The following is a 22,972-nucleotide window of genomic DNA, read 5'->3' on the forward strand; positions in this document are numbered from 1 at the left end:
CCTTTGTCATGGCCGTGTCTAAGTCGTAGCAGACTACTTGCTTCCATCTACTAAAAAGTCCCCTCACCATTACTGTTTGGGCAGCTCTGTGCGGTCCAACAACCTTTTGACGTCGTTTTTCAATCATTATGCGATTTGATATATGGACTTCATCAAATGAAAGGACACTTTTCTCCTATGTCAAGGGATTTATATTTTATAACAGTGAGCATATCTTTTAGTATGCCAGGTTGAAAAGTTAGCATTGAAACCCAACGTCGCAAAGTTGATAAAGCTGTTAAAGGATATCCTTTTATGGTCCTCAAATATCGATATGCCTTTGGACTTATACATGGCAAAGATATTGCAGACGATATATCATCTGACGACCATTTAGTAGATGGTTTGCCTCTCTTTAAACATCTTATTTGTCCAGGCGTAAAGCATTTTTGTAGTATCTTGTTTAGATGTTCTATTTCCATATTTTGGTATTTGATTTTTTTGTTTAGGATAGAAATCTCTAATTTCAATTTTACAATGTCATCATCTCCTGTTGGTGTTGAAAGTAACCTATAAAATGCAAAAATAGATATTTTTTCTAACTAGGTGTAATAAGTCATACCTAGATGCGGTACTTTTCTGAGATGGTGTACTATCATTGGTGGTTTCGTCAGTCGTAACAACATCTGAGACTATAAACATGTTTACTTTATAACGTTTCTACAAGATTTATAGCATACTATACTTTCAGGGGTAAACGGTTCATCTTCTGCCGATGTAGTTGGGGTAATCAATGGTATATTAATTGGTGGTGGTATTGCAAGTGTTACACAAACTGTAAAAATATTTATATACAAATATGTCAAACTTTGCTCACTATGAAAATACCTATTTCTCTAGCTTTTTCCACATTGTCGTTTTGCATAGTTGTAGTAAGGGGTGATAATTGTGTAGGAATTGTATTTTCATGCAAGTATTGCTTTTGAGCACATCTATACCCCAATTGCTTTCTTACCTTATAAGAATTAGTAAAATCTGATTCTTTGAAATGCATCGAACATATTGAACCTGTAATATGTGGACAAATTATTGATAAATCACACTTTTACAAGTATTTTAAATAATTGTATGCTCTTACCACTTTTCAAATTTACAGTTTTACCGCAGAAATCAATCCATCGATTGCATACATCAGGCTCACTTGGAAATTTAAAATAGTGTATACCTTTGTCTTTTATTGTAACACTGTGATTCTTGCAGCCTAATACTAAACACTTCGCCATTTTTTAAACTATTCTAAAGAATGTTAACTATAGAACTAAAAGAATTTGGAGCTACTTTATTAACAGCTAGAAGACGAATATTTTATTAGGATTTATCACATATTTATATATTTACCTGGTAATCAACGAAACACTATTAATACTATATAATAAGAAAAACTCAACTATTTAACACCTTGTCTATATCCACTATAAAAATCTAACTAATAATTAATAATACGATAAAATAAAAAACTAAACTATTTAACACCTTTTGTAACGTCAATATATACTACAAAAATCTAGCGACACTTAAACGAAATAAACCAATGTTTGTAATTTTGTAAACAAACCCTCGCTTACAATTGGCTGCTAAGCTGTGACACACGGTGATGACGTACGCGGGCCAATGCGCAGTACGTGCTAAAACTCGTTCACCATATGAGCATACCTTATATTTATGTACCTTGATGTACAGTAGAAGTTAGAACGACATATCCAGAGCAGAGCAGATTGTGCAAGTTGTGGTGTAAGTGATAAAATAAACTGATTTTAGACTCATTGAGGTGGAAATATTAATTTTAAATAATAAACTAATTAAAGACAATAGATATAAAAATATAAAATTTTAGGTATTTAAATAAAATAACTTCTTTCTCGCTAAAAATTTAATGTAATCAGTACCGGTTTCGGCTAGTAGGCCATCATCAGCTGAATTGTCAAAAATGAAGACCAGATCATTTCATTTGTCGTTGTAATGTGCTTTTTTGTTATTTTATCATTTTTACTTTAAATTTTTTTACCTATGTCTGAGTTTTCTGTTCTTTTTTGTTCATTTATGACAATTCAGCTGATGATGGCCTACTACCCGAAACCGGTACTGATTACATTAAATTATTAACGAGAAAGAAGTTATTTTATTTAAATACAGTAAAACCTCTACTTACGCGACCCCGTCTTACGCGTCTCCGTACTTACGCGGTTTTTTTAACGATAGCGCTTTTAGGTTTTCGACATTGGAATTTATTTAAAAAAAGAGATCTAGACATGTTAGCTGCTTTTTTTCTAACTCTTACAGTTTCCGAGATAGCCCATTCGGACATCGAATTTGAACCACCCTGTACATACATTTTTTTAACAAAATTAATGTTTATTAATCCTTGATTTTATAATATGTATTCATCGAATTTCGACTTACACGGCTACTGTCAGTCCCACCTATCGCGTAACTACGGGGTATTACTGTACCTAAAATTTTATATTTTTATATCAACATATTTACTTTTACAACTCGCAACATGGATTGCCAAAGATAATTAAAGACAGGTGGGATTTTGTTCTTTATTTAATAAACACCCCACATTTGTTTTCTTCATTTCTCTTAGGAGACCTCGTAAAAGGTGCGTGCTCCTGAAAACAGGATTGCCGTGAATATACATAATAAACAGCCGTGGACCAAAGACCAATTGTTCCTTGGTAACGTGTGTGTTCGATATTGGTGTCAAGATCCAAGTGTAATATTTTGCAAATCAATGCATTTGTCCAAACACGATCGAAAGCTTAGGCTCGAGGAAAAGAGCGGTCGAGTATTGCTTTATTCCAAATCCGTTTTCAATTATATTTGATAATCGTTACAGTTCATGGCTGGTCGAAAAGTGTTAATTGTTTCGCATAGGCAGTTATTTAATATCTTTTCTAAGATTTTGGAAATTGTAAACCTAATCGGTTCCTATCTAGTGGTAGATAGATAGATAGAGCACCCTCCATTGAAGGCAGAACTATTAACCTCAAAACAGAAGTTAAATACCTAGGATAATACTAGACAGTAAATTAAACTGGAACTCACACATAGACAAGGTGAGGAAAAAGGCCATTATGGCTAACCAGATCTGCCGCAGGCTCCTCGGAAGGAACTGGGGTTAAACCACGAATGGCTCATTGGGCCTACATAGCAATAACCAGACCTCACTGGTTTGGTGGCCAAAAACAAATCATAAGACAGCACAACAATAGCTGGCACAAATCCAGCGGCTAGCATATCTTAATATAACGGGTCCAATAGATCTGCTTTTGAGCTGCTTTTGAAGCCCTACTCGGTCTCACACCTCTTCATTTATATATACAAAAGAAGGCAGCTCTAAGTGCCTTATCACTCAAAACATGCTCTTCACTCAAGCTGATGCAGAGTAACCTTAGGGGACACCTCAAAATCGTCAAGGAAACATGTATAAATCACTTGATTGAAATTAAAACTGACCTTATATAGACAGAATACAATTTCGACCGGCCGTATAAGGTCATATGTAGAAGCAGAGATGATTGGACAAAGGGAGGGCCTCAATTATAAAGAGGGGCCCTTGCCTGGTACACATTAGTGGACCAAATAGACTCATTAAATTGCCCCTCAGCTCGGACATAATCATTTTTCAAGCAGAAGTTCTAGCTATATACTTCTTCATCGCTTTGAACCAACAAATAGGACAGAAAGGTGCATCCATAAACATTTTCACAGACAGTCGGGCCGCCCTAAAGGCCTACACGTGTAACTCCGCACTGATCAGAGAGTCTAGCAGCAACCTGAGAGAACTCGCTAGAGGCAGTGATGTTACTCTATGATGGGTTTCAGGCCACAGAGACATTAGCGGCGATGAGAAGGCGGACAAGCAGGCAAAAGAGGCAGCCAAAACGCCTTTCATTGGACCCCAACCCGTCTGTAGACTACAAAAAAGCCACCTAAAACAAGTAATCAACAGTTGGGAAACCTCAAAGGTAGCCTTATGCTGGAAAGAACTTCCAGGTCACAGACAAACGAAGAGTATGATAACTCCGTCGCAAAACAAAACCAAAGAGGTTTTATGCCTCAGCAAAGGGGATCTAACGACGCTCTCAGGTTTCCTGACAGGCCATGCGCCCCTAGAATACCATCTCTTCCATATTGGACAAGCTGAGGATCAAACTTGCAACGACGAATCAGAAACAGCTGAACATGTTATTAAGAAAAACTTCTCTTATGCTCTTCATATGGTACATATGAAAAAAGTATACAAAATTTATACGGAAATCTAGGCTAAAATAGAAAAACATCATAAAAATACAATACAATTAAGAAGAGCTGACTACAGCTAGCAAAAAATAAAAGTTGCAAGATTATCACAATAGCAAAAGCACGACTCAAACTATGGGAATACCATCGGCAAGCCCTACAAGTTATCGAAATTGTTTATCAGGTATTTATCAATTTATCAATGTTATAGAAACTTTTAAATCCAAGGTGGAGCCTCATTTTAGTTTTAAACTGCTTAGCATCAAGGGCTCGGCACGCTTGGGCGTTACATTGAACAGCTTGACCACTATGGAAAAAATGTGCAATGCAACTACGACAAAGAAAGACATTTTTCTTCAAACGTCATTAAATGACAACTTTGTTGGTGTGTTCTACTCGCGGTAGAAGTAAGTCATTGTTGCATAACGACGGTTGCTAAGATCAACATAGCAAAAAAGTACTTCAGCGTTATATAAGTGAAATTTACTTTAGCGCCATAACATAAAAAAATTTTAAAAAATGTTTGAAGAAAAAATACTATGTTTTATTCGGAAGAGAAGCAGTTTCGTTTGTGGCTGGTCCGTCATTGCTCAAACTGTCAGACACGCCACAATTTTAACGGCTCATCTGTCATTAGCGACTCACTGCGTTCGTTTCTAAACGACAGACCACGCCATAAAAAAACACTGCTTCTCTTCCATATAAAACAATATACTATTTTCTCTAGAAATGTTTTTAAGGTTGGCTTAGCGATTACGGGAAACTGGCAACGTATAGCCCATTTAGACATCTCTATGAATTCGTAAATCACATTGATGCGCAATACATCCCATATGATCTGGGAACCCCGAAAACAATTGTCCACAATATTCCTCAAGAGAATAATATGTATCTCCATATCGTTTAAAAATGTTAGTAATTCTAAGTGTGTTGCGTTTAATTTGTTTTATTATCATTGTTATCTATCATATGTTTCATTGATCCGTTGGCGTTTAAATACGCCAAAAGTAGTTTTGAACCAGTTCTAAGCTTGGATAAAGTGTGAAGGAAGGTTCTAGGTAATAACATTTTTGTGCTCTCTTATTTGTTTGCTAAGGTAACTTGATCCGATTAAGATACACGAACTTTTAACATTTTCTTCTATAATTCGAGAATGGATTGAGATATCGAGATGCGGTTTTAACTAATATTTAGCAAATTTTATGGTGACTAAGGGCCACAATAATATGTAATCGCTGCAGATAATGCCCACTAGCTTATTTCTTTTAAACCAAATGGTCTTACTGAAAATATCCTTTGAAAGAGCATAAAATGCTCTTCACCATACCCTCAAAGACAACCTTTCTTTTTCCCACATCCCTCCCAAAAGTTCTTTCCCCCCATCCCCAAACCTGTCTTATCACCCTGTTCGCTCTTTGTGCCAACCCACTCATGTGCGATCCGACCTTATTACTTTTCGAGAACACATATCCCAGGTACATATACTCTTTCACCTCTATCTCTCTTCTCTGCCACCTCCATTCTTTCTTCTCCCCTCTTTACAGACTTCATGATCTTTGTCTTCTCGACGTTTACCTCCAACCCCTTCGCATTAGAATGTCTCTCCAAAGACCTCATCATCTCCTTCATCAATTGAATTTGTAGCATAAGTGTTTCAAAAACATCTCTTGAATTCTTTCTATTCTATTTATGTAAATGTGATACTGCGGGTTCCAAATAGTACTACAATAATTAAACACACTAACTACATATGCAGAATATAAAACATTAACGGCGTTAATGTCTGTGAATGATTCAGTGGATCTTGTGACAAAACGCAACATTGTCAACGCCTTGCCAACCATTCCACTAACTTGACCACTGAAGGTGCGCTTAGTGTCAAATGTAACGCAAACGTCTACGTAAAATAGAATCATCCAAGCTGTAATCGTATCTGAGTTCCGGCCTTCTAAACGATACAACATTACATTTATTTGGATTAAAAATCATAAAATTCTCATCAGAAATTCGTGCAAACATTTTTAACTCATCTGCGCGCATTAAGCACTAAGAGTATTTTATGACTTTGAAAAGGTTGTTAATGTAAACATTAAATAGCAGGGCACTGAGATGGCCTCCCTATGGTACACCTGAAGGGACTGATATTGAATCAGAATATCAACTATTAATAGACACCACCAGATTGTGTCTATCTGAGTTCTTCCACGCACAAAAGAAGCAATCTAGCGTAACAAATAAATCGTTTATAAATAAGTTTTTCAAGAACATTATTCAATAATAATTATAAATATATAGGTTTTGAGCAGGAAGATTCAGGTCTATAGCCCTTTTGAACTTATCTTATATTTGTTTTATATAGAGGCTGGTACATTTAACGTGAGACAAGCGATTATCTCGAAAACAGGTTATTGTACATAAAAATGAACCAAATGATAGTTGTTCTGTGCGAAGAGGGAAACTATATAACAATAACATTTTTTGACCTTGACCTTATTTTCAAGGTTATATGAAGGTTACGACCAATTTTTTAAATGGCACCTTATATAGTTTATTGTGAAATCTGAATCTGTGGATAAAAGTAAAGTAATTCAAAAAACAATAATAAAATTTGTGTGGTTTTGCCAGTACAACAGCAAAACATCTTTTGAAAAAAATTTAAACTTCTTCAGAAACAATTAACTAACGTTTATAATCTAGTAAGAACAAATAAGATTTATGAATTTTTTTAGTTCTTAATTCTTAGAATACTGTTTAAGAATGCTCAACAAAAAAATGCAGAAGAGGTACATCGGGTGACCTGGTTCGTCGGAAATAACTTTGGAAAGAGGTCTAAAATGTTCCGACATTTCTTCGCCTTTGTCAATTTGATAACAGAATAACGCATAAAAAACAAGAATTCGTGAAACTGCTTATGTCGGCATTTTCAGAATATCGCTGTCAGAGACTTAATTGGTTGAATTGTTTTCAAATGTAACAGGTATAACTAAATTTGCATAAAAGCTGCTTGGCAACAAATTTTGAATTCATTCCATCGTTTTACATTAAGTGTTTAAACTAAGGCATTAAATCATGGATACTCTAAGTGTGGCAGAAAATGTTGAAATGATTTTTATTTATGGACAAAGTAGCAGAAAAGTTGCTGATAGTATAGATTTGTATCGAGAACGTTTTGCTGATCAAAATACGCCTTCGCAAAGTACCTTTTACAGAGTTGTGAATGATTTCACTAACACTGAAAATGTGGAATCAAGAAAAAGAACTCGGCGAGCAACTATAACTACGGAAGAAAAGGAAAGTGCGGTATTAGCTAGCGTTGAGGTAAATCCTCAACTTAGCACTCGACGACTTGCAATTGATGCCGGAATATCGAAGACCAGCATTTTAAGAATATTAAAGCGCAACGAGTATCACCCATACCACATTTCATTGCATCAACAGCTTTATGGAGGTGATTTTGAAAATCGATTAACATTTTGTCAATGAGCACAAGAACGAATGCGGTTGGACATCAATTTCTTTGGTAACGTGCTATTCTCGGATGAGTCTACTTTTACAAACAAACGACAAGTCAATAGACATAACATGCACTATTGAAGCGTTGAAAATCCGGGATGGTTGCGTGAAGTAGAACATCAACGACCTTAATGTTTGGTGTGACATAATTGGTGATAAATTAATCGATTCATACTTTATTGATGGTATGCTGAATGGGGAGAAGTACCGAAATTTTTTAGATGACGTCTTACCAACGTTACTTGTAGATTTGAGCAGGGAAGAAAGACAAAATATGTGGCTGTGTATTTTTCACATATTGCACATGAAGCATTAGATCGGGATTATGCTGGGCGATGGATTGGAAGGGGAGGTCCAATTTCCTAGCCTGCCAAATCACCTGATTTAACAGCTCTTGATTTTTTTTGGGCGTCCTTAAGGGTAATGTTTATCGCGAAGTACCGACTACGCCAGAAAACATGAAAGAGCGGATAAGAAATGCATGCAGAAATAGTAACCAAGAAAACCTTTTAACATGTAAAGAAAGTTTTAGTAGCAGGGTTAATAAATGTATTGAAGTGGGTGGGGAAATATTTGAACATTTATCATAAATGTTATACCTGTTGTTGATTAATAGTATAGTTTAATCATTTTTTTTATAAATAAACAATATTTACAACTATTTGAATAAAAAAATTATTTAGATTTTGTCTACAAAAGATGTTTCGCCGTCGTACTGGCAAGACCATACGGTAATTTTTTCTTTCTTTTTTAATTATTTTACTTTTATCCATAGATTCAGATTTTGCAATCAAAAACACAGATGGCATTTAAAAAATTGGTCGTGACGACGAAGGGGGAACTTCGTACAGAACAACTTTCATTTGGTTCATTTTGATGTAACGGGTATAACGGACGGGTATAAAAGGGGTTGATTTGACTCAGCAAGTCAGTCACCGTCTCAACTGGTAAATTGAATATTGTAAAGCTTGTAAATATCGTAAATAAATTCGTGTTCGCTAAAATAAAAACCTGCTGCATATTTTATCTCGCCACCTCCATCCATAACAGAAAATAGCCGGGCCGTATAGATTTGTTGTATGTATATGATAGTTACAAAAAGTGACAAAGATGTGTGACATTGTTTAATTTTGATAGCCGGTATATCGTCCGTTCCCGGACCTTTCGAAACGTTAATACCTTCTAGTGCTTCCTGAAGTTCAGCCTGATCACAGCAGACAACGTCTGTATCATCGAAACTAGCCGTAACATCAGACACAATATTAGCTTGGTAGTTAGAGTAAACGGAATAAAAAAAAATAGCATATAGTAAACAGATGGACAATGTCGGAAGCATCATTTAAAAAAGCAAACCTAACTTCTTTAAAAGATTCAAATGTGATTATTTGTTTTACCTTTGACTCTACTTTTAACCACCGTTATTACTTTGCTGCATAAGCCAGAATTATTGCAATCATGCATCATTTATTAAAGTCGTTTTTGCCCGAATTTACTTATTTCGAATACAAAGGTTCTTTTACATAATTTTGACGATTTTTATGCATAAGATGTCAAATTATATGCAAAAAAAATATTTATATTTAATTTTCGTTAATTTTTGATGTTCCAATTTTGGAACACTGGGGCTGAAAGGAAATTAAAGTAACGATATATTAATTTTCTTTGACATGATAACTCTTAAAACAATAATCATGAAGGTTTACAACACATTTCTCGCACATTTTCGTAGCGTTTTTGTGGCAGTGTGCGTAACGATTTTGTTTTTGGGCCGGCATTATCCAATGATTTAGGCAATCATATCGAATTAGGGCATGAATTCTGTTCGCCAGTGGTTTTGAAGTCTTTGGACGTCCTCCGTTAGCTGCCGATTGACCATACTTTTTTAAATAAACTTGAACAACTTCTCGCCTGAATTTCAAAATATCTACTTTTTCGTTTCCTGCTGGTATACGATAAATTTGCCAGGAATTGTGGAGGCAACTATCTAAGCAGAAAGCAAACAAGGTCCACCACCATTTTTTTGATCGAACGCTGATTCTATAGTTTTCAATGTTTTGATCCATTCTATCAACTCCCCCTGTATTTTTGTTATACTGATTTGTTGCAATAACATGAGGGGGACAAACATGCCCTTCATTTTCTCGCTTGGTATCCATCTATTTACATGTTCGATTGGGTTGACAGGAACTCACAGTAAAAACAGCGCTGTTATCATTCCAAGTTGTCACAGTTTTGTTTGTAGCTTTATCCGTTAGGTACTCATACGTGCCCCCTTGGTTTCTTTCTTAAAATTTTGCTGGGAGTGATAGGGCATTTCTCAATCCTGTTAGGATTGATGGTTCCGGTGTATCCAAACCCTAAAGTTTGACGATAATTCACTAGTTTCAAAGATGAAAATATCTATCAGAGTAAATTTTAAACAACACGTGTTTTGGAAGTTTTTACATTAATGAGACAACAGTAGAATCGCCAACAGCCAGTTGTTCAATCTGAGGTCTGTTCTCTTGTTTTCCCTGATATGGTTCAATTTGAGTCAGGTATCCTAATGGATCACACACGCTCCATATCTTGTACCTATATCATCTAATCGGTTTACCTTTGATGAACTGTTTGGCTCCATGTCGACCAAAGTAAGAAACCACGCTTTCGTCAATGCTCAGTTTTTCATTTACAATTACATGTGCTAAGTAACGTTTTTTAAGCATGTCAAAAAGAGGACGCAATTTTGCAAATTTATCAGCTTTAGGTAGATTAGTGTTATCGGCACAGTGTACATACTTCTTTATAACGTCAAACCTGTTTCTTCTCATTGCATTTGCGACCATTGGATTGTATGTATCACTGTCAGTCGCCCACAGCATACCCCATCGAGGAACTTGAAGATGTCCTGACAAGAACAAAATGGCAACGAAGCATTCAATTTCGCCAGTATCAATCTCTAAACTATGGTCATTATGTTACTGAGCATAAAGTACAAACATATCGTTCAAAAAAGTGCATATTTCTTCATCAAAAAACCTTTCAAACCAAGAAACAGCATCGGTATGTACAGGGTGGGCAAATTTGGGTGTTATTATAGGCTATCTCAGAAACTATAAGAGATACGAAAAAAGTAGGTGCCATGTCCCGGTCTCTTTTTTCGAGACTAAGCCAATCCCGCAAACACCAAACCTCTATCTTCTTTTGTTTTTAAGTTATAGCCAAAAAGTCAAATTTTCGTGATTTTAAAAAATGCTCATATTTCGTTTATTTTTGAAATTAGAGGAATGGGGTTGATACGTTCTTAAGACACTTTTTTAAGTAGAATATACTGCCGTTGAAAAGTTTTAAATATACTTGATGATTTTTGAGATATAACACAAAGTTGTGTTTTTTTAAATACAAACTATACTTGATTATGATGTTAAAGAAAAGAGCATATTTTTAGCTTTCCAATGATGTATCGCATGTATGGTGTATTTGCAGAAAATAAGCGTTAATTTTCAATTCGAAAATAGTAAGCGCTAATGTTCAAAATTTTGATTATAGTAGGCGTGTCCGGACAGTAAATACTACCTAGTGGCTATAATATATGGTTTTGCACGAATATGACAGAATAAAGTTGGTTTTGTACCATTATTCAGGATAAGTTGGTTTTGTACCAACGAATAAAAACTTTGAATAGTTAATTTAAATTTCTCAGCATCTTATCCCTGACTTTGTTTACCAATAAAAAATGATTAGCATTTAAAGTTTGTTTATTAAAAATACAAGAAATGTATTAATTAATGAATAATTAAATATGGACAACTTCAGGAACTAAACAGTCATAAACTGTCATCTTCTTCTACTCAACTTACTGGTTGTAAGATTAGAACAGTTCGGTATCAATGAATGAAATCTTCGGTAGTATTTTCCCAGTTTTCCCCAAACATAAGATGTAGAAGTTTTTTGATATCAGCAAACTTTTCTTTTGAAATTGACTGCAATAGAGGAAAATTAGGAATCATAAACTGGGAGCGGACTTTCGGAGAAACACCGTTTGAATGGGGATATGAAGACTTATGTATCATCTTCAAAGCGGACTCCAATATATTCTATATTTAATTTTATCGCTTTATTTAAAGATAATGCGGAACTTCTTAAACGGGAAACTCGTTTCGCAAAATTCATGAATGAAATGACAACAAAAATGTAAACTCACGTTGCTATAGTAACTAAGTAGTATTTAGCGTTTTCCTCGCCTACTATAATTAAAAATTTGAATTTTAATCTTTAATATTTTAAAAATTGAAAAATAACGCTTATTTTCCGCAGAAACATCATGCGTGCGATACATCATTGGAAAGCTAAAAATATGCTCTTTTCAGTAATATCATAATAAAGTATAGTTTGTATTTAAAAAAATACAACTTTATGTTATATCTCAAAAATTATCAGCTATGTTAAAAATTTTTCAACGGCAGTATATTCTACTCAAAAAAGTGTCTTAAGAATGCATTAACCCCATTTCTCTCATTTGAAAAATAAACGAAATATGAGCATTTTTTGAAATCACTAGAATTTGACTTTTTGGCTATAACTTAAAAACAAAAGAAGATACAGATTTGGTCTTTACGGGATTGGATTAGTCTCGGAAAGAGAGACCGGGACATGGCACCTACTTTTTTTGTATCTCTTATAGTTTCTGAGATAGCCTATAATAACACCCAAATTTGCCCACCCTGTACACGAGATTGGCTTGGCGAAACAAATGACGGCAAAGTTGGAGTCAAATCACATTTCGCCCAATTTCTTTTAGGCGGATGATTATAATTTGTGTTGACTAAACGAGAAAGAGGTAAATCGTCTTCGTTACTAGAATTTTCTGTGTCTTCGATGTAAGCGGTTTTATCGAATTGTCTAAATTTTGCAGTCTTGTAACTGTCGTCCACTCAAGTGATTTATATCTGAAGGAAGTTCTTCATCATCACTATCTCCTCAGAGTTTCTTCCATCATTAGGTGGAGTAATATAAATGTCTGCTTCATAAAACTCATCACTTTCCACCAAATCAATAAGCTCTTTGGTAGAATAGTAATTAAAAAAAGAGTGCACCCAAAATAACGGTAAATTACCATAATAAACACATGCAAATTTGGCAAGATCATTTATAGCAAACATTCAACTGACAATATAGTATGTTTTAGTACAAAAACAATTTCAAATTATTTACAATAAAATACAAAAAATACTTACTTCTTTGCAGCCATTTTTGCACTATAAACACCAGCACAGTAAACTCTGTGAGATTTGCAAACGAGTGAATTCTAACAATGTAGTACACTTCCCAATAACGTATGAGACAATGACGGACAAGATGAGACCTGCAGAATGCAAAAAACCGCGAAAATATAAAGTAGAATGAAAGAAATAGAAAGAAGGTTGCTGTTTTAGGGAGAAGAAAATATTAAAAAATAAATCACTATTTTAGTTACAATCAATATCTTTTTAATCATTTAATGGATCAATAACAAGATTCTCATATTGTGCCAATCCAGTAACCATAAAAATCGTCCACTTAGGAAACTCATTCAAAAATTCTAAATATTCCCGTTTTTTTGTTTTAGCATCGTCAATGAACTTAGTGGTAATCGCGACATCCGCCACTGGAGTAGACCAATCTGAATCAGTTTCAACAGTGAATTTGAATGAAAAGGGAGCAGCCGTTCTTCCGTATTTAAAAGCCATATAATACGTCGGTTGATCATTCCACATCAAAGTGCTTTCTGGTAGCTTTTCAACCAAACTCAAATTAATCAATTTGTATTTTGTTCGAATAGATAAATACAAATCGATTCTGCTAGAACCCTCTACAGAAAAGCTAAAAGTTCTTCTTGTTGGAGAATCATGTGATGATTGATCTCTTTCGTATTTATAACTGATTCCTGTGTCGAATGGATTTACATTTGTTGGAATCCATATGCTGTTTTCTCTGTTAAATTATATATTTTAGTAAATATCTAATAAGTGAAAAATAGAGGAAAGTGAAAAAAATATATATAATTACAGATTTTTTATACTTCTTGAATTGCTTATAGGTAACCCACAAGCTATAGCAATGTTACAGTCGTCTTCCAAAGATATAGCACCATTTAGAGAAGTTACAATCCCTTCAATACTTCTCGGAGTGTTTCTGTCTTGTCGTGTAAAGTAAAACCCAGCGTCGTGTTTTATCGTATTGGTTTCATCATTTCTAATTGTTCGCATAGTATGCTTAAAATAATGTATAAAAACTTAAATTAGTTTCATTAAAGTTATAAAAACAACTTACGTATATAGAAAACCTTTGTAATCTTGGGTTCGTTTCGCTAAAAGTGTATGGAAATCCAACCGGAGTACAAATTAAAATGATACCAGTTAAGAAAATAGCCAAAATAGTTATTATTATATACCACGGTTTCTTTGAGTAAATAAATAAAGGTACCTAAAAACGAAATTTTAATTTAATCAAAGGATTCAGTTGTTATTTCTTACATAATAAGATGCAATCATAATGGTGAATAAGGCCATGATTAATCCTATCAATAAGTCTGGGTTAGTTCCGGACCCGAATCGTCCGAGAATCGGTATAAATAATGCAATGACTTCATGTCCATAACTATACACGATCATCGTTGGGATTATTGTGCTTAATATGTAAACGTACGGCCAAACATATTTCGTTAATTCTAAAAGAATCAATTATCTATAAAATTTATATAATAAAAGGTGTAGTAGAAAAAAAATAGTTTAACTATCAATTACTTGGTTTTATGGTGTCTATTATATGGGAAATAATCATTGCTACGATGTTAAATAAAATTCCGATCATCAAAACGTAACTCATCCGCAACTGCATTATCGTTCCAACCATTAGTACCAATGTCCATAATATTCTGACGATGTGGACTTGTATTAAGGCGTTATATGAATTTGTTAATCCTATCTGAAAGAAAGAAAACGATAATGACTATTAAAATATCTCTAATAATTGGAACAAATTTGAAGATTCATTTTAATATTGTAATTTATTTTGACTCAAACAGAAAATGTATAGCATATTTCTGAGAGGAAATATAGTAAACGGTAAAACATAGCATTGCAGACAAGAGAACTGCCCAACTTAGATAGTACGGTCATAAACATAGAATGAGTCAAGAGCAACTAGCAAAGAAAATACTGCATTGGACATCAGAAGGAAGAAGGAGAGGAAGACCAGGGAGGAGTTGGAGAGAAGGTATTGACGGAGAGATGTGGATGAGATAGTTGGAGACGTGGAAAACAGAGACGAATGGAGATTAGGAATTGGAAGACGGATCACGTTATATCCCGATGAATATACAGTGTGACCCAAAAAGATCACACAAAGGAAAAATGACTCATCGGAGAAGAATTATAATCAATTGAACACATGAGAAAGACAAAGTACAGAAAAATTGGAAATTTTTAAAAAGAATAACTCAGGATACGAAAAAAGATTTAATATCACCCATAACAAAGGAGAAATGGAACTATTTCAGTAAATTACTGAACAAGCATGGGGAAAAATTCATAGCAAACCTTACAAGCGAATTTCAACATATACAAATCATATACTGGCCAATAACACTATCCTAATGCCTCTTCAAGGGCCTGATGGCTAGTTATTACATAAGTCAATGCAAAAACAAAAGAGAACCTCAATTAACATCACAAAAAAAACACGTGCGGCTAACTAACAACAATTCAATTGTTGTTGTAATGACTAGCCGTCAGGCCCTTGAAAAAGCATTAAATTAATGCGAAATATCCGCATTATAAGACTAACCGTCGCGTCGTCGAAATAAAAAGCATATGCAAACAGCTTAAGAATGGAAAAACTCCTGTCCCGTTAGCTATTACAATTTCAATTAATAGAACATTAATAGAATAGAATAGAACATGAATACAGGGAGATTTAAGCCGAAGAACAGATAGAATTTAGAAGTAGATTTTAGAGTAGATCAACTATAGACCATTTGTTCTGCCTAACAAAAATAATCGAGAAGAAAATAGCAGTAAATCAAGCAGTACATTGCCTGTATGTGAATATCAACACAGCGTATGACAGTGTACCACATAATAAACTACGGATGGCATTGCAAAAGACTAACAGGAATAACATTAATAAGAGTAGCAAAACACTATACGATAATTTAACAGTAAAAGTAAGGTTTCAAAATTACCAAAGGACTTAAACAAGGATGCTCCCTATCCCCAACGCTATTTAAAATTTACCTATAGCAAACCCTAAGAAACTAGAAGCGCAAGTATGAGAGAATGGGTATACTTTTAAATGACACCACCTTATATACCCTCTATTTGGTAGATGACCAAATAGTTATTACGCAAGACTACAGAGATACGGACTTGTGTAAGTCGTGGCATAATTTTTATCACATATACTAGAGTGAAAATGATGATGATTCGTGTAAAAGTTTTTGGTCTAAACCCATAGATGTTTAAGATATGGACTTTCAAAGTTCAAAAGAATTTAAACATTTTTGATATGGTTTGTCTTAGAAAAATAAAATTTAGCAAACAATACAATGTTGTCATGAAAATCGTTTAAGATCACTTTTGAAAGTATGCAACCACGGGATCAATGCTGTACAGGTCCACAAAGGTTATCCTTAAAACTTTCTTATTATGTCGTAAACCCTTAAAATTTCCAACTGATTCTAAAAGCCTATTTCATTTCAAAATTATTTTCACTCGAAGAGATGTTTGATTAGACGCATCGTTTTAGAGTTATTCACAAAAAGATACAACCTCGTCCATGAAATACTGTCACTAATCTTAGGCGGCCATGAAAGTAAATCGTAAGTAAAGCAGTAAAGCAATATGTCAAATTAATGGTCATCAATAAAAAGTATTTTTTCTAAACATGCAGCTGATACAGCATCAGTAGTACATGTTTCCATCATAGTATGGCAATACTGTACTTGCAACGGATGATCAGCAATTTTTAATTCTTGTACTGTCGACAAGTGTTATGGATACAATTGCTGCTCGTGTGGTACACACCAAGCCGTACTTTTGGATATTCGGAAATGTCCGAACTGTTGATGTCAACAGTATCATCATTTGCAATATCATCTCACACTGCGTTAACACCCAACGTTAAAAGCACGTCAGTTTGCTCACTAAAACTGTAATTATTTACCATTTTAAACGACTATTACCGAATGATTTGACAGTTTCTTTACTGCTTCAGTTACAATTTGTTTTCATAAGCACAATGAAATAGGCTTTTAGAATCAGTTGTAAAATTTAAGGGTTTATGACATAATAAAAAAGTTTTAAGGAAATAACATTTGTGAACACTCTGTATAGCATTGATCCCGTAGTTTTTCAACAATTTTTCATGATAAAATAGCACTATTTACCAAATTTTATCTTTCTAAGACAAACCTTATTGTAAATATTTAAGAAAGTGTTTAAAAATTACTTAACTTTGAAAGTTCATACCTTAGTCATTTATGGGTTAAGACCAAAAATTTTTAAACGAATCATCATCATTTTAACTCTACTATTTGAAATGATGCCACGACTTCTAGTAACAGCCTGTATATACTTTCCACTCATACACGGGAATATATGAGTAGAAAACTGACACAGGATTGTGTATGCATGGAATGTACCGAATGGAGTACTCGAGATAAACCTCGAAAAAATGGAGTACAAATCCAAATGTACACATATCTATCACAATTTCGAATGATGGAATCTTAGACACAGCAATTCAAGAAAGAAACACTTTAGGCAGGAAGGCAGTAAAGATAATGAACAACATAATATCGGACCATAAAATATCACAATTAAACAATCAGAAGATCATCTACACAATCATAAAAAACAGTCTCATATGAAATGGCCATGGAAACACAATTCAGAAAAATATCTTGAAGCCACAGAGATGGACTAAAACCAGAAAAGATAAGAAATGTAAGAATTGGAAATCATGAATGCTATTGTAGATAATATAAAAACGAAACAACTGAGATGAAAACCGCATGGTCGTAGAAAGAGAGGAAGACCATGGACCAGCTACGGAGAGGGAATTGATAAGGAGATGAGAGAGAGAGGTGGAGGAAGAAAGCTGTGGAGGAAGGATAGAGAGCAGTGGAAACTAGGAAATGCAAGACTTCGGAGAACGTTTTGAGTCGATGTAGTAATATTATGCATGTTGGCTTTGATACTTTATACACTATATTTATTTAACCAAATAGAGAATTTAAATATCTTTAAATCCTCTGTACTTTTGTTTGTACAGTTTACTTCTGGTGGATTAGAAGTTGCGTCTATCTTAAAAATATTTTAGGTTGAAAGACCAGAATATACAATTCATACAATCTGAATTCCAACGACGTATTTCAACTACTTATTCAAACTAAATTCTTTTTATGTTCAAATAAAGAAATTGTTAAACCATTTTAGAAGCAAATAATAAAAAGGTAATACATACATTTCGTATATATCTGTGATTAATCAATGATGCAATTAAAAGCGCTGCAACCGCCGGAGCTACATAAATTCCAAAATTAATTGCAGGAACACTGTACCAAGTCATAGTCCTATGGGAAACATCCAAAATAGTCGCAATCAAAGCCACAATTCCTACAGCAAGTAACCAACTTATTAAAGTTATAACTAGTAACACAACAATGTGTTTAAAACTGTTAAAAATCTTCACATGAAGAAAACCTAAAATATTAATTTTATTGAAAAATAAGCTAGTAAAACTAATTATTTATAACTTACCCACCGAAGTTCTCACTAATAACCCACGTTCACTTGTCGTAGGATGTTCACCACAACAGACCCAAATTAGCAGTAAAAAGGAAACAACTATTACTAAACTATTTATAATAACCCCAGTAGTTTCCGAATAATGTACAAAAAACAATCCGAAAATATCGTAAAAAATCATTTTCCCATCTTCTTCAGTAAAATTTTCATCCAACTCTTCTGCTTCCATTAAATTTCTTGTTAAATGCAATATATTATCACCTGTATGTTGAAAAGCTCCTAATTTGATATTATCAAACCCATCGTATTTTGTATGATATCGATATCCATCTCTTGTGAAAGCAAAATCGTAACCGATATAGCCTCCGTAATCCCTAAATATTCTAAAATCAGTGTCCGAAGGGATAATATTGCTTTGAAACACTTCTTCGCCAGCCGCATTCCCATGGGGGTGAGGAACGTTATAATATTTTAACAACCATGGTTTATCAGGACCCGTTTGAAATAAAATTTCTTTACCACCGGCTCCAGTAGCTTCTAAATTAATTAAAACGCGTACTTCATTCGCCCACGTGTGCGACAAAAATGCATGCGAAGCAATTAAACCGGCTTCTTCGGCTCCGTTAAAAAGAATAATCACGTTATGAGTCGGTTGTTCACTTGATTGAGAAAGTTTTGTTAAAACTTCTAATGCGACAGCTACGTTTATCCCATCGTCACTTCCTCCAGGACTTGTTGGTACAGTATCGAAATGGGTATTAATTAAAACACTTGTGTTAGGGTCATTTTTTCCGTAGATTTTTACCACCACGTTTTGAATGTTTTCGTATGTATTTATAGAACCGTGGGGCTTGTAATCGAGATAAAATGACCCAGAAGCAACTTGATTACGTAATTCTATTTTTTGCTTTACATTGGCTTTTGCTATAATGTCATTAATAGTGTTTGTTAAGTAGTCAACTGCTTTTTCTTCATTGTTGATATGTCCTGCCACTTTTGGACCGATAGCTACTAGTGGCTTTAGATAATCTCTTGCTCTTTCAGCTATAAATGAATTTGGGTTGGCTTCCTGATATTAAGTTTTTTATAGATTAGTGTTTTAACTTATACAGAAAGATAGACATACCTCATCAGATAAATATAATGGTGTAGGCAAATTATGATCAATGGCATAAATACTTCCATACAATCCAACAATAACAGCAATTGCAATTATGGTGAATGGATAAGCTATAGTTTCATGATCTTCTTCGTCTTTTTGAAAACTTTTTCTTCCACCCATGGCTAATTGAAAGTTTTTTTTAATTTAATTTTAATATGGTTTTCGTAGAAATATTGTCTAACTGCTAAGATGGCATCGTAGGTTTAACTATCACCTAATTGGCACCTTAGATACTAATGTTTAAAAAAGTAACGAAAATAATGTATTGAAATGATTGCGTTGAAGTATAATCCTGTCAGATTAGATTTGAGTAATGATTGCTTTATCTGTATGCATAAATGCCTTAAGAGATAACAACTCCACTAAAAAAGGTCATTTGGCTTTTAGCATATTTGTGATTTATTGTCGTATAATTTAGATTAGTTCAAGGCAGAGTTTTATAATAGATAATATTGTTATCACGGTACATAAAAACAATTTCTTCTAATCTGGTGTCTTATCAACACAATTTTATTTATGTTATCTCTAAAATCTCTCTTAACTATCTGTAAAAAAGTTCGCACAATTGCAACAAACTAAATGTAATAGAATTTATAAATATAACCAAATAAAGATATAAAGATATATATATAATATCATCTAAATATCATAAATGACCAGATTTTTAGTTACTATAACACAATTCAATCGGACCTTTACTTCTTTTAATTTTCTAAAATTAGGTAAAACGCTTATAACTTATTTTACAATCGAACAAACAGATTTCATTGTTGTTATAAAGACAGTTCTATGTACAGATGTTAGTACTTTCACATACCCACATTAAAAATTAAAAGTACCTAACTTACAATAAAACATAAATAGCAGTGATGTCAACAGATCAATAAGATTTCCCACAAGTATTGCTTTCCGGAATTACGATATCTTGTTCATTTACAACAATCACCTTTACTATAAAGATAACATCACGTTTTTACATAAACAGAATAAAGGTTTTAAACTTAATTGCCTTAATGATAAGTTCCCGTTTATAAATACATTAATTTAAATGATTGAGATTTTTTGGAAAACGTTTTATTTAATTCCTAATAATTATTATAAAACAAAGCGAATAAAATTTAACACGAGTAAAACAACGACAATTTAAGTACAGTGTGTTAATTATCGTACCAGACGATATTGCAATACGCGATTTGGGTATTCACATATATTCAGTGTGATATTGGTTGCATACTTGCAATGATGACGTCGGGTACGATAATTAATTAACACACAGTATATGACACTTCGCACAGTCAGCAATAAAAGGAACGTACTTAACGCAACGGAATTAAAACTGAATCAATAAAATAAATTAAGGGACTGCTATAGGTGGTAACTCCTCGTATCTTAGAGTGAGTCAAAGGTTGGGTTGGCTTGCACCCGAAACTTAGGTCAATAGTTGTTTATTGCTCCAAGTATTTTCTTTCTTTTTATACCAAAATGCAACAACAGATTATAAGACGGACTACTGTCGTACTAAGCAAGGTCATTGAGCTTCCTAGACTGATGAAAATCTAATTCCGTGAAATTTCCTTTTGCGTCATTAATACGTTCTAATTGGGGATCCCTTATATGGACATTATATTTTTTTTAATTTTGATAAAATAAACTAATTAAAATGTGTTACATCCTCCACAGTGGATTAATGAAATTTGTGACAGGAAAGTGAGAACATGACCTTTCATATACGGTTTTACTGTTTGTGAATTTTGCTGGTTTGCACTGGCTGTAAATAATTTTTAACGATTCTGTTTTTATTTATCGATTTTATTCCCCATCTCAGAATCTGACAGGAGATCATCTAAGCACCTTTCTTTAGTTAGTGAGTCTATAGACCATTGCTTAAGAAAATGATACATGTCATTTTCAGGGGAATTGTTAATCACACCGCAAATTTGTGAAATTACATCGATCGGTAAATTTATAATAACAAGATTATACTTTAATTTTTCGTTAAAAATTCTAGATATGGCGAATTGTTCCACAACTTGGGCGAACCAAATTTCTGGTTGGTTGATCCAGAAAGGAGGTGGTTTGACATGCGAAATATTATGTATTGGGTTGTCGGCATTAGATTGATCGTCTTGCTGCATTTTGAATAAATAAACGCTATCGTAGAAAAGATATCAAGAAAAGTTTGAAAAATATTGAATTTTGACAATATCTTCAGGAAAATAAAAATCGATCAGAAATAATTTTATTCTTTCACTTCGACCTGAAGTTCATGAAGTTTCAATTTTGTTGCTTACTTTTAAATCACATTAATACTGCAAATAATAAAATAAATCTTAAAAAAGTACTAATCTAAAAAAGTACTACACGTTGTTTTGATTTATCATTTGCTTTAAATATGCTATAATTGGTTATTGTTTGCCGTTTTTATCCACTAAAGTTAAGATAATAACTGAGAAAACTTATAAATATATAAAAAAGACTACACGATGAACTAAACAAACAGCGGTGTTACCATTCGATTTCAAACAAGGACATACAAAAGTTAGCAACTCTAGAGATTTTAAAGAAGATGGTTTTGAGAACAAAATGTAGACATCAGCTCAGCTTTTGTGGCAACTCTAGAACATCTTGTATAAGGAACTAACAATAGTTGTTTAAATTGTAGCTGAGAATTGAAAATTGAAATTAAGACGAGTTGCTATTAAAATTTTGTTTTATTTTTGTGTTTGCTTGTGTAATAAAGGCAAATATTCGCATTGTATGTGGCATTTTTCTTAAGCAAATTACTTCTGAATGCACCTATTTTTTGTTTAAACATCCATACATTTTGAATTATAATATTGTAGTCACCAAAAGCATTCTAGAAATATAAAAGTAAGTGATCTACTAATAGTATACAATTTCTTAACGAACCAATACTGTATATTTTACATACATCAACTATATGAAAATATTTTCTTGATTGGAATCATGTTCTTAAAAACACTGCTTTAATAAATAGTTTTGTTTTTGATATAATTTTGAGACAGATGGAGGGAGATACCACACATCAAGATGTAGAATACGGTTAGTAATATTATTCACAGAAAGAATCTAAGCAAATAAATTTTTAGCTTACCTGCTCTTTAACTATAATGTTTGGCCAACGTGCTGTAATGAGAGTGCTGCTGGAATGCAACATAAGCAATTCATAATAAGGCACCCTCTTATAAAATCCATTCTAAGTAAGACATATAATATCAAAATC

At 33.5% G+C, this 22,972-nt stretch overlaps 1 protein-coding gene across 1 annotated transcript; it reads right to left on the reverse strand.

Annotated features, from left to right (window-relative positions):
* Positions 1 to 13,248: 13,248 nt before the first annotated feature.
* LOC111416136 (endoplasmic reticulum metallopeptidase 1-like) lies at positions 13,249 to 20,744 on the reverse strand. The gene is made up of 9 exons (XM_071197929.1): positions 20,577 to 20,744; positions 19,693 to 19,850; positions 18,579 to 19,635; positions 18,283 to 18,521; positions 14,562 to 14,742; positions 14,292 to 14,485; positions 14,089 to 14,241; positions 13,825 to 14,030; positions 13,249 to 13,749 (listed from the first exon to the last, which is right to left on the reverse strand). The coding sequence occupies exons 1-9, from the start codon at positions 20,584 to 20,586 to the stop codon at positions 13,266 to 13,268; spliced, it is 2,682 nt and encodes an 893-aa protein (XP_071054030.1). The 5' UTR covers positions 20,587 to 20,744; the 3' UTR covers positions 13,249 to 13,265.
* Positions 20,745 to 22,972: the final 2,228 nt, after the last annotated feature.

Source organism: Onthophagus taurus, chromosome 7 (assembly GCF_036711975.1).
Source record: "Onthophagus taurus isolate NC chromosome 7, IU_Otau_3.0, whole genome shotgun sequence".
Taxonomy (NCBI): Eukaryota; Metazoa; Arthropoda; class Insecta; order Coleoptera; family Scarabaeidae; genus Onthophagus; species Onthophagus taurus.

Coding starts and splice junctions, on each gene's coding strand:
- LOC111416136 (XM_071197929.1), bottom strand. Junction 14,743..18,282: donor ATCACAGATATATACGAAAT/GTATGTATTACC, acceptor TCTTTCTTTCAG/ATAGGATTAACAAATTCATA. Junction 14,242..14,291: donor TTATGATTGCATCTTATTAT/GTAAGAAATAAC, acceptor TTTCGTTTTTAG/GTACCTTTATTTATTTACTC.